General features: G+C 36.1%; 1 protein-coding gene across 1 annotated transcript; it reads right to left on the reverse strand.

Moving 5' to 3' along the window:
* Positions 1–9,454: 9,454 nt before the first annotated feature.
* Positions 9,455–11,981, reverse strand: LOC148131156 (E3 SUMO-protein ligase KIAA1586-like). Its single transcript, XM_087959049.1, is given in 4 exon segments — positions 9,455–10,223; positions 10,225–10,502; positions 10,782–11,150; positions 11,960–11,981. Coding segments are annotated over 4 exon segments (933 nt in total). The 3' UTR covers positions 9,455–9,959.
* Positions 11,982–12,757: the final 776 nt, after the last annotated feature.

Here is a 12,757-nt window from a genome sequence, read left to right on the forward strand (position 1 = left end):
TATAGTTGCCATCCAGATTTTGCAGCTTACATCAGATATCCCAACTATTTCTTGTGAGAACTAGGCCAACCATACTATCCCCTCTATCTTAATATGTTAATGAGTGGCATTTACTATTTTCTAAAATGTGTAATTCTAAGGATATATCTTTAACTGACCTCAGCCCATAGAAACTAGAATTTATTTATTTATATATTATGAAAGTGATAGATAATTTTGAATATTTTTTACCCATTGGGACAATTTTGTGGACATGTTGCTTAATATTTCATATTTTTATTTTGTTATCCATGCTGTGTAATGTTCTGGTATAATATGGGAGTTACATTTGAAATTTGAGATTTATGTCAACATTAATGTGATGCTGATGGAATGGGTTTCTGGGAACTATATGGTCAATGCTTGCCGACTTGCTAAGTCTAAGTTTCATATTATTTCATTTTAGAATCTCATTAAAATATCTACCTATCTAGGATCTCTGTAACATGTGTTGTATTTTTTTGTATACATTAGGAAAACTAAAAATCCTTCCTTGTCTAGAATTCCCATCCAAAATGCTAATAATGCTTAATGTTAAGTGGAGACCAATTTACCTGATTATAGAGCACATCATCCATGAGTAGTCTTGCTTTAACTGGTTGTTTGAGAAGCCTGGAGGCTACACATTTTATTTTGTAAAGCAGGCTTCCTGTTTGGTTGCTTTTGTTGTTATTTTTACAGTTTTAACTCTTTTTGAGTAAGGTAGAATCATAGGGCTGAAAGGGATCTTGGAGATCTTCTAGTGCAACCCGATTCCCAAGGGATTCCAAAAATTTTGAGAACATCCTTTGCAGTCTTGATGGGCTAGTTTTTTTTTAAAGGGTAACACTGGAAAATGTCATCTGTACTTTCTTCAACTCTGTTTGCTTTTCCTGAGACTGTCTCTAGCATCTGAACTTATATATTTCCATGGCTGGGAAGAAGGTGTAATTAAAGATGTAGAAAGTTGCTTAAGGATGGATTACATTATAACTAAGAAAGAAGTATAAATGATTTGAGGCTGTCAATAATATAAGGATATAGTCATGGGGACAGAACTGCTCCAAAATAGATGATATATTATTTTTTGTATGATTCTATTTTCAAACTATAAATCTTGACCCCCAAAAGAGTGAAATGCTAAATATAGGTCAAACAATCATCTTAAACATAACTCCTTCAACTGAAATAGCCAAAAGTTCACAACTGGGAACTATTTATTTGTCCAATTGTCCTTATTGTGACAAATGGATATCAGAAAAATAGCTCAACTAGATTGCCTTTACAGCTCTTGAAAGAACGAAACAAATGCTATGAGGGGAGTTTTGAACACCAAGGAGTTCATTCACCAATGTTGTTCAGATTTGTTTTAAAAGGTAATTTAATGCAACTTGGCCAGCAACAGCTAGACTTTTTATTGAACACAGAATCAATGTGGCATCAAATGGCTTAGATGTCATTATATTAAAGGCTGGCATGTAGGAATTGAGAACTAATTCAGCTATAGACTGAAGTAGCAGTAAAGTAGAACTCTAGGTACTTCAACTAATCCTTGGGGAAAAAATATCATTTTCTGTGATTGAAAATACAAAGCCTATGTTCCTTCCTCTAATTGTTTTTATTTTACAGCCAATACAGGCTATGGTTTAAATAAATAATTGAGCATATGTTTATGGCTACCCATGCTAACCAAATAATTGGATGGGAAGCTAAAATAGTTTAAATTAAAATACAAAATAAAAACAAATAGGATAGGATAGGATAGAACAGAGTAACAGAGTTGGAAGGAAGACTAAAGCATATAAGTCAAATAAGCATTTAAACAATATGATGATGGTTGATTCCTGTCCCCCCTCCCACCCTCAATATTGGAATTTAAATCATTACCTTAGAATACCTAAGCAGACACCTCTATTTTTGTGGAAAATATATTTCATGGTTTCTTGGGCAGCCTTCAGAACTAAGAAATCTCCTAGGAGTATATATTTTTGTTGCGACTCCTTCTTCTTTAGTGACTCCTTATGACAGTGCAAATATGATCATGGGTAGTTCTAGTCTGCCTTTGAATTAAAAGCAATCTACAATCCTTCCCCATCTCTTTGCAATGAAATATGTTTAGAGGAATCTTAACATCCACCTCAAATTCCCGATATTATCTTTTAAGAAGATTTATATATGATTTTCCTGCATTTTTAAGGATCCTAGTTCATCTATCATGTACCATTTGGCAATGAAATAAAGGCATTGATTTAAGACTTTATGTAACCTAGGTACATTAATCTATGTTAAGATATGTCATCTTTCAGACAAGAAGTTATACATAGAGTGACAGTGTATCTTTTATTCTGAGATATACTATACCCTGTCATTCATAATCTGCAGTTTTCCAACCCATGTGCACATGCACACTGTAGACCATAGTGCTATTTAGCCTGTAGGTAGCAGCCATTTGAGCTGAGTAGATGTAATATCTTCCTCTGTACACATTCAAAGAAATAAGAAAAATTAGTGATGACTTTGCAAATAACATAGATTTCCATGTTGATTATTTTTAAGTTGGGTTAACTGTATCTACTGTTATTATTTTCTATAAATAAATTATTGAGATATTACTCTTCCTTTTCTTTTTTTTTTAAATCAACATTTTCAACTGCTATAGTGCAAAGAGCAGACAGAGCAAATGTTCTATGATGCTTTAAGCAATTCAGTCCCTACAGCTATGCTACTGGAAGTGCCAAATGTCAATTTGGACATTTTAGTCCTTGTAGGTGTTAGTGGAAATAAAAATAAAAGAGAAAGTGAGGGAGGGAGAGAATAAAGAAACTCCCTCCCCATATATTTTCAGACAGCTACATTGCTAGTGGAGTTATATATACTATTTATCACAAAAGATTACTATTATCATTTTCTCCAGAGATTTTTAGGAAGAAACCAAGAAAGAACAAATAAGAAGTTGCTGTTCTCTTGAAGTTTTTAAATTATGACAACTGAGTATTCCAGAAAATGTTCTTACTTTCAAAAGAAGATTTTCTCCCTTGATAATCAGGGTGAATCTTAAAATAGATAATTCCTTTGGTTGTGGTTGTGGTGAAAATTAGGGTAAAACTAAGTGTTCTTTATTAAATATTTAATGGGGCTGTACAACAGAGAGATATAATTGTTTTAGCATCTCAGGTTTTAATAGATTAAAAACTAAGTTCCTCTAACCTGTCACAAATTGCTTGTTCTACAATACTTTTTTATTGAAGCTAATTTTAGGTGGAATGCCCTTCTCTGGAGATCAGTATAGCTTGGACACACAAATCTTTAAACATCTATATGCTTTAATAAATTAGTAAATCAATTAGAAATGGCTGGATTAGAAAATAGACATTACAAATGGGTAGCATTTACCTGAGACTTTCTCTCTCTCTCCCCACCCCCACCCCAGTGTTCCAGCCAAGGCTATCACCTGAGAGTGATTTTTCATGTCAACATTTTATAGTTGGAAACTGAAAGCCAAGCTGAAAATATGTTACATTGATTGAGGAGTGGTGTGCATGCGCATAATTTACCTCATCCCTTTGAAATGTATGAGAGACAACTGTGAAAGAGTTCAGAAGCCCCTTGCTTTCATTGTAAGGTGGCTAGACTAGTTGTAAGAAACAAGCACTTATATACATCACTGATTTTATTGATGATTTCCTGTTTCTTAATATAGATTAAGCATTGTGGAAGGCAGATGAAAACAAAATTAAGTAACATACCATCATTTTGAAAGTTATTAACTTTATTACAGTAAACCAATTAACAAGAAAAACATATTCAAACATTAACAATGTAACTTTAGAATTAATAATCATGCTAATAAAAAGAAAAGCAAAATAGATTAGAATATATGAAATCAAACAGAGTTGGAAGGATCCTTGGAGATCTTCTAGTCCACCCTCCTGCTCAAGCAGGAAACCCTATATCATTGCAGACAAATTGTTATCCAATCTCTTATTAAAAAACTCCAGTATTGGAGCACCCACAAATTTCAGAGGCAAAATTTCCACTGAGTAATTGTTCTAATTGTCAGGAAATCTCTCCTTAGTTCTAGATTGCTTCTCTCTCTGAGTAGTTTCCATCCATTGCTTCTTGTCTGGTGCTTTGGAAAATAGACCGACTCCCTCTTCTTGTGACAGCCCTTTAGATATTGGAACACTATTATGTCACCCCTAGTTCTTATTTTCTTTAAACTAGACATACTCAATTTCTTCAACTGTTCTTCATATGTTTATGAAGTCCTCTAATCATCTTTGTTGTTTCTCTCTGCAGTCTGCCTAGAATCTCAACATCTTTTTTATATTGTGGTGACCAAACTGGATGCAATATTCTAAGTGTGTTCTTACCAAGGCATTATAAAATGGTACTAACACTTTGTGTAATCTTGATTCTATCCCTCTGTTAATGTAGCCTAGGACTGCATTGACTTTTTTGGCAGCTGCAGCACACTGATGGCTCATATTTAAGTGATTGTCCCCTAGGACACCAAGATCTCTCTCATAGTTACTACCATTGAGCCAGGTATCTTGGTGATGACTCCTTTGGGACAGCTTACCTCTTCTCATTATGTTTTGGGAAACTGTAAAATATAGCTCTTCAGAAAGGCATTTGGGGTATGTAAAAATCATCCTATTACTGAATGGTGATGAATTCGATTTATTGAATATAAACATGTTAATAGATTTTTATTTTTAAATGTATATTAACATTCCAAAAGTTCAGAGCCTTGGGAAACAGGCTTGCATGTTAGTGTTGGTAATTTTTAAAAAGCCCATCTTATTATGCATCCTCTTGAGCAGTGGTGTCAAACTCGCAGCCTGTAGTCCAGATGTGTCATGTGCTAGCCCTGCCCCGGCTGGTTTAGCGAAGGGAGAAAAAAATCCCAATACATCACATGATGACGCCATGATGACGCGAGTTTGACATCCCTGCTCTCGAGGTATCTGTGAAAGTTACTTTTGACATGATAAAAAGTAAACATCCTGAAATAGATACAGCAGAAAGGAGAAAGAGGTACTAACATTATAAATGTTATAAATAGAGCTCATACTTCATCCACAGTAGTCATTTCAATTCTTTCTTAATGATGACAAAGCTTTGCTACAATAAATCTATTTATCTGTCTTGGGAAATACTGTATATTTCATAGTATTTTGCCTTTCTAGTTGAGAAAGGCCTGACTGTGTTTTTCAACTTCCTATAAAAAAAGGGCCATTGACTTAAGAGACAGTAAATTTCTCAAAAATCTTCAATTACATTGTAACCTTGATTATTACCAGCTTAACAGAAGTACATTAATTTAGGGGTCAGCAAGCAAGTATCCTGTCACAGTCTTAGAGCTTTTCACAGAAGGATGTGACGTAACTTATAGGACTCAAAGCCTCTTACGGGATGTTCCCCCTGTTCTATTAGCATAGCAAAGCAATTAAAACATTTTTTCTACTTTTGGCTTTACTCAAGCTTTGCAAGTGTTGCTTACGATGAGACAGCTTTAGCCACATTCCATTCTCTGTTCACCTGACTGATAATCAACAGAGGAAACAACAGGGGAAGATAGGCTTTCAGCTGAAAAAAGCAGTTTAAAATAAAGCATCTTTCATTAGATCCATAAAGCTTCCTGCTTCTAGCAAAGTCTTACTATCTTGTTATGAGTGTAGACTAACATGTAAGCTAATTGAAAAGACTGATTTCGTTGTTCTCTCTGTACTTCATAGAAATGAGAAATTATTACACTGACTGGCACTGATCTTTATTAAAATCCAAAAGCTTCAACAGTCAATACTGCCTAGATCCATCCTAGTCTTAGCCATTACACCTCCTTCAACTTCCTCTGAAAGTTTAAAGGATCTACTATTTTGTTCGATAAGCAGCAGCACAGCATTGCTCCCTTCTCCCATGGTAAAATATTGCCTATGAGAAAAGAATGATAAACTTCTTCTTTCTTCTCCCATCCTCTCTCTCAGGATGACTAGGTTTGCTGAGAATTTCCATGACAGAGTCACAGAAACACTTGGATTCCTGTAGGCTCATATTCCCATTTAATGGTTAGTCACATTTTTTTAAAGCAAGAAAGATAGGAAAAAAATAGAGATACATAGCTACAAGTATATCACTGGTCACTTAATGTGTTACTAATGACTACTGTACAAATAATTACAGATCTGTGTAGATCTTGTTTCCAGAGCCAGATCAGGGTGCACATTGGCTTCTGGCTATTGTTTTGGAACGAATTGAGGAAATATCTTCTTTTTCTCATTCTCATATGAAAACTTAGGAGATCAATCCTGTAGCTTTAGTTACATAGTTGCTGTCTTCCTTACAATTGCAGGGTTTGTCCTGCTATGGACACAAGTGACCCAGAAATTTGGAGACTGAGAAGATTTTTATGCAAATAACACTTGATCCTGGTGGTTTATGAAGGAGCAATTTGTCCTCTTTACAACTATGCAATTAGTTTGTTTTTACTGGTATATATCCTATATCCGAGCTTCGTGGTTATTTTTTATTTATTTAAATATTTATATGGCTGTCCATCTTAAGACAGTGAGTCTAGGAAGCTAACAATACATAAAAATGTCAACAAGATAACACCAACTAAAAATAGTAATTGAAATATGGTTATTTTTTATTTATTTAAATATTTATATGGCTGTCCATCTTAAGACAGTGAGTCTGGGAAGCTAACAATACATAAAAATGTCAACAAGATAACACCAACTAAAAATAGTAATTGAAATATGTAGAACAAATAACAAATCCACCTAATTAAATCCATATAAATAATATAATATGACTAAGGGTCCCAATAAATATTCTGAAAAGAAAATCTAAATAATCTAACATACTAGGCTCAACTAACACATTATTGATAGCATAGTTCCTTATTTCAATCACAACTTTCTAAGTTGTTCAATTCCTTATCCCCTATAATATAGAGTTATCCCTATGAAATATCTTTGGTATGATTTCAAAGACCAAGCCACTATTCAAAACAAGATGTGCACTCATTTGCATTACAGGACAACCCCACATTACTAGATCAGGCAAGGATGGGCTGACAGTCCAATTTCTCCCACTGATGTCATTACAGTCCATGGGCAGCATTAAAATACCAGCTTTAAATCATAATCATCATTTTTGCCATTGTCTATTCATTGCAGGATGAAGGCCTCTTCCACATGTTTTCAACTAATACGGTCCTGAGCTTTATTTTGCCATTTTGGCCAACAAAACTAGCTGATGTCATCAACCTATCTTTTAGGTCTTTTTCTAGCTTTAAAGATAAAGGTTTCCCTCACACATACGTGCTAGTTGTTTCCGGTTCTAGGGGGCAGTGCTCATCTCTGTTACAAAGCCGAAGAACCAGTATGATGTGGCTGGCATGACTAAATGCCGAAGGTGCACGGAAAACTGTTACCTTCCCACCAAAGTGGTCCCTATTTTTCTATTTGCATTTTTACATGCTTTCGAATTGCTAAGTTGGCAGAAGCTGGTACAAGTAATAGGAGCTCACTCTGTTTCATGGTGCTAGGGATTTGAACTGCCAAACTGCCCACCTTTCTGACTGACAAGCTCAGCATCTTAGCTACTGAGCCACCGAGCCACCGCATCCCTTTTCTACCTTTAATCACTCGCATTAAAATACTAGTCAGAATCTCAATGACTTGATAACGGTCCTATGCTGCACAAAATTGTGGAAGCTATAAGTTATGGTTATCTTTTACCCATTCAGTTTCCTGAGTCTAATGCTCACTGCTCACAACACTAGAAACTATTAGTGTTAGAAGCAAAAGTAACAGAGAATGAGATTCTGAATGGGAATTCACTAATAGCTTTGCAGAAAATATTTTCAATCAACTAAAGACTTCTTTGAATATCCTACTTTGAAGCAAAAAACCAAAATAATGTTGTCATTTTAATGTTGTGCTTTTCTGGTTTATAAGTATAATGGTGGGAAATTTTGTTGATTATCCTGTAATAGTTAATCTCCTCCTTTCAAAGAAGTATGAATGCTTGAAGTTATGGCATGCATTATTGACTTTCTGATACTGGGCCAGAACCAAATCCAAAAATATGCACAGCCTGGATATATATTTTTTGGAACAATAGTGCTGGCTGCCCAGAACTGTAAACAAGATGATTCCACAGTGCAACATTTGACTGCCAATTGACATGAATAACTTTTCACTTTAATTTTAACCTAAATGCAACAATCTGAGAGTCTGTCCACAATCCAGAGTTTTCAACTTGGAATGTTAAATAAATTTTGCAGTGTTAATTATTATGTGCTTTCTTAACTACAAGCAAGGATTGGAAAATATTTTAACTCTGCATTTGACTCAGCCTTCCATCTTTCCAAGGTTGGTAAAATGAGGACATATTATAGGGAGCAATATGCTGACACTGTAAACTGCTTAGAGAGAGCTGTAAAGCATTGTGAAGCAATATATAAGTCTAAGTGCTATTGCTATTGGGAATCTTTTTCCTTAAAAAATCTGGTTGCCTTTAGAAAAATCACTTTCGAGACAAATATCATCTGGGTGACTGAGAATCTCCACAGGCATTCTCTATTTGATGTCCAGTCTTTTCTTAAAAGCCTCCAGTGATGGAGCACCCACAAATTTTGAAAGCAAACTGTTCCACAACCCACATTATTATTCTCATTGTCAGGAAATTACTCCCTAGTTCTAGGAGAGTTCAGCGATCTGACAAAGTAACTTAATTTTGTTTAAGGATACCTCTTCTTGATTATATGTGTTATATTTAAGGACACTATAAATACAGAGGTGGGATTCAAATTTCTTAACAACCGGTTCTGTGGGCGTGGCCTAATTTGTGGGTATGGCTTGGTGGTCATGTGACTAGGGTGGTAGTGGCTAGCTGATTGGGCATGGTTACATGGTCATGTGACTGGGGTAGGCGTGGCTATGTAGTCATGTGACAGATGGGTGTGTCCATGTGGCTGGCAACCCAAATTTCAGTGGTCCTCACTTAATGACCAGGTGCTTGCTTAGCGGCCAATTGCTTACCAAGTGCTTTCTGCCAGTTTCCAAGGCCTGGCGAACCCTGCAGAGGGCAAGGCGAGGCATGGGCAGCTACGGGGAGGGCTGCAGAGGACTGGGCAAGGCCAACTCAACATCACGTCTTTGCCCTAATGACTAAGTATTAAAAAAGATATACCAAAACAAAAGGTAGTTTATTATGTCATGTCTTTAATACTGAAATGATAAAAAGGTACACAAAACTATATTGTTAAAACATTTTAAAATATTAATCAAAAACTATTACATAACAAAACTTTATAACAAACAAAACTTATTTAAAGTACTCCCAAATTGCTTTTCTATTATCGTCCTGAGTTACAGTTTTTCTTTAACACGAGCATCATCAGCTGTGTGATGATGTGCCTGTAACCACTTCTTTACTATAGGAACAGGGTCCCATTCTTGCACAGGTAAGCCAATTTGACTGATGGTCAGGAGGTTTGTAATATTGGAAACTGTAAGGCGACTTCTGCCTTCTGAACATGTTATGTTCATCTGCGAGAAGTCCCTTTCCGCCTCTGCTGAACTGACTGCAATAGTTTTAATAATATCTCTAGCCTTTTTAATGCTGCAAGGAATTGTATAATTTTTAGAATCTTTTAGTACATTTTCTATGAAATCACAATAATCATTAATATTGATTTCATAATTGAAAATTTGACCAAATGCAACCAATTGTCCTTCAGCCGCTCTCCATGGAACCACCACTTCTTCAATGTTCCAATAATCTGGCTCCAAATAATTTAGAAATTTTAATTGATCAATGTCTTTAAATTGGCAGCCTGTTTTTAAATGTTCGCAATCCATCAATCTTCTCTTCAAATTAGTTACAATGCTTTGTATAAGTTTTTCATGAGGAAGTCCCACAAATCAATTATTTTGTATAAAATTTATATTTTTAAAGGTTTCTGAAGTAATTAATTCATCAACCTTATTTTCATATGAACCCTTTTCCTCTATAAGCATTTCAAATGATCTAATTGATCTTATCACAAGTTTTTCAGCCTTTATAATGTCTATGTTTCTCACTTGCAATGCATTAGAAAGGAGAGATATTTCAGTTAGCACATCAATCATCAAGGCCAAATCAGTGAGAAAATATGAGTTTTCAAGATGGGCCGCCATACCGGAGTATTTTTTTATTTGAACATAAAAACTGATGTAGTGCTGGATAAGCCTGCCACACAGCTAGGGTTGATCTTAAACGACAGGCAGCCCATCTTGGTCCAAAAACTCTACCAATTTTTATAATTTCAATCTCAAGTTGTTCGGAAATTTTGTTAAGTTCAATTAGGTTCTTATTCGATTGATGGAAAATAGAATATATTTTATCAATAAAAATTTGAAAATGATTGATTTGCTTTATTTCCCTAATAGAATAATCTAAAACAAGTTGCAGACGATGGTTTAAACCAGGGGTCCCCAACCACCGGTCCGCGGACTGGTACCGGTCCGTGGAACAAGTCCCTACCGGGTCGCTGGCTTGCTGGGCGCGCCGCCATCTTGTTTTGATGAAAAAGTGCTTCGGTGAGCTTTTCGGGTAGAAAGCTCACTGGAAGCACTTTTTCATCAAACAAGATGGCGGCCAGCTGATGTCAGCGGGCCGCGCCATAAAAGGTTGGGGATACCGGGCCGCGATCACTGGTGTTGTGAATCAAAAAGGTTGGGGATTAGGGAACAACTGGTTTAAACAGTACCATATTATAATATTTGGAAACTCTTTGTCTATCTTAGTGCTTACCCCAGATTTTCTCCGAAGCATAACACTGGCTCCATCAGAGCAAAATTCAATTAAATGTTTCTCCAGATAGTTTCTATTAAACCCAACTTTATTCAAACTTCCTATAACCGAACAGTATATTGTCTCTGCATCTTGTTTATCTAATTCTACTAGTTCAAGGAAAATTGTTGGGGAGAAAACTGGACCCTTAACTTTTAAGTACAGTATAAGAACTCGTTTGGAAGATATTGCTGAAGCTTCATCAATTATCAAACAGATTTTGCAAGTTTTCTCAATAATTTTGGTAAATAAATGTTTCCTGATATCTTTTGCAATGAAATCTACTATTGCAAATGCAGTTCTACGTGAATGCAACCCTGTTCCAAATCTACACCATTTCTTTTTTGTAACTCAATCAGATCTTCTATATATGAAAATGGTCTGCACGTTTGTGCCAGACTATGCACTGTAATAAACACTCTACATGTACTACCCAGATATTTCTCACTCATCTTCTCCAGTCCTTTGCTTATGACATCCTGCTCATATTGCTTTAACTTCTCCGTACAGACGTGAGTCTTAAATGAGAAATGTTCCTTCAATTTCTTTCTGAGAGAAGCTTGTTGGATTTCTTTACTCCTTCCTGATGGTTCAATTTGGTAATTCTTCCACCCCTTAGCTCCGTGGACACTTTTTTCTTTGATTGAAATTTCAAATCTGCAATACTTGCAACCTAATTTTTTCTGGGAAACGTCCAGTCCATCATATTTTCCCCTAAAATTATTGTACTGCTGCAGTGTGGAAGGTTCCCTTCAATGTCTGATTCAGCTCTTCCAGTACCTAATGATGTGCTGGCTCCTTCCTCTGGTCCTGGTGTGGATGATGTGCTGGCTCCGCTTTCTTTGATGGATGATGTGCTGGCTCTGCTTTCCTCAGACTCCAATGGTTGTGATTGTGACTCTTTTGGATCTCCTTTTGTTTTCTTGCCGAAGAAAGCAGACAAATTCATTAGCCTTTTCATCTTGGCAATATGCTGCAAAAAACAACAACAACAGTGGTTTGGACTCGATTGTTGTTGTAAGTTGAGTGGTGAAGGCAGTGGCAAGCAAAGAAAGCAGGTGAGGAACGGAGATCAGTAATATTCAGTTACTTTTAAGAGTCCCTGACACCATGGCTAGTTAGTGTTTAAGAGATGTTATGGAAGAGGAACAATTTTCACCAGACAAGAATGAGACGGAACTGAAAGTGGATTTGAAAGAAAGTGGATTTGAAAGATTTGCTTAAAGAAACATCAAGATGAATAATAAAATATTTTTTATTTATGTGTTTATTTTTTTCTTTAGTATCTGTTTTGTTTTTATGATTAATAAAAACAAAAACAGATAGTAAAAAAATAAATAAATACATAAATATAAAAAAGCTGCTGCTGCTGCTGTTGCTGCTGTTGCTGCTGGTGGTGTGAGCGATGGAGCTGAGTGGGAAATTTTTTGTAGTTAGCACACATGCACTATAAGTAGGGGTGGGGTGAGGTGGGTGGGGAGAATGAGGAAGGAATTTTTGTGCGTGTGCAGTAAAAAACTTAAAAAAAAAAATGGTTTTTTTACTTTGGAGCAGCGGATGGGGCGGGGCCGGGGCAGCGAAGGAGAGGCGGGCAGGGGAGAATGAGGAAGGGATTTTTGTGTGTGCGCAGTAAAAAGCCCCGTTTAAAAAAATATGTTTTTTTTATTACTTTGGAGCGGTGGATAGGAGCGAGGGCCAGGACAGCGAAGGGAGGGCTGGGTGGGGGAAAATGAGGAAGGGATTTTCGTGCATGAGCAGTAAAAAAAAACCTGTTTTCTTTTAAATGGTTTTTATTACTTTGGAGCGGTGGATAGGAGCGAGGCCGGACAGCGAAGGGAGGGCTGGGTGGGGAAAATGAGGAAGGGATTTTCGTGCATGAAAAAAAAAA

Source organism: Notechis scutatus, chromosome 3, assembly GCF_049901735.1.
Source record: "Notechis scutatus isolate UNSWTSFEM ecotype Mainland chromosome 3, rNotScu1.2, whole genome shotgun sequence".
Lineage (NCBI taxonomy): Eukaryota > Metazoa > Chordata > Lepidosauria > Squamata > Elapidae > Notechis > Notechis scutatus.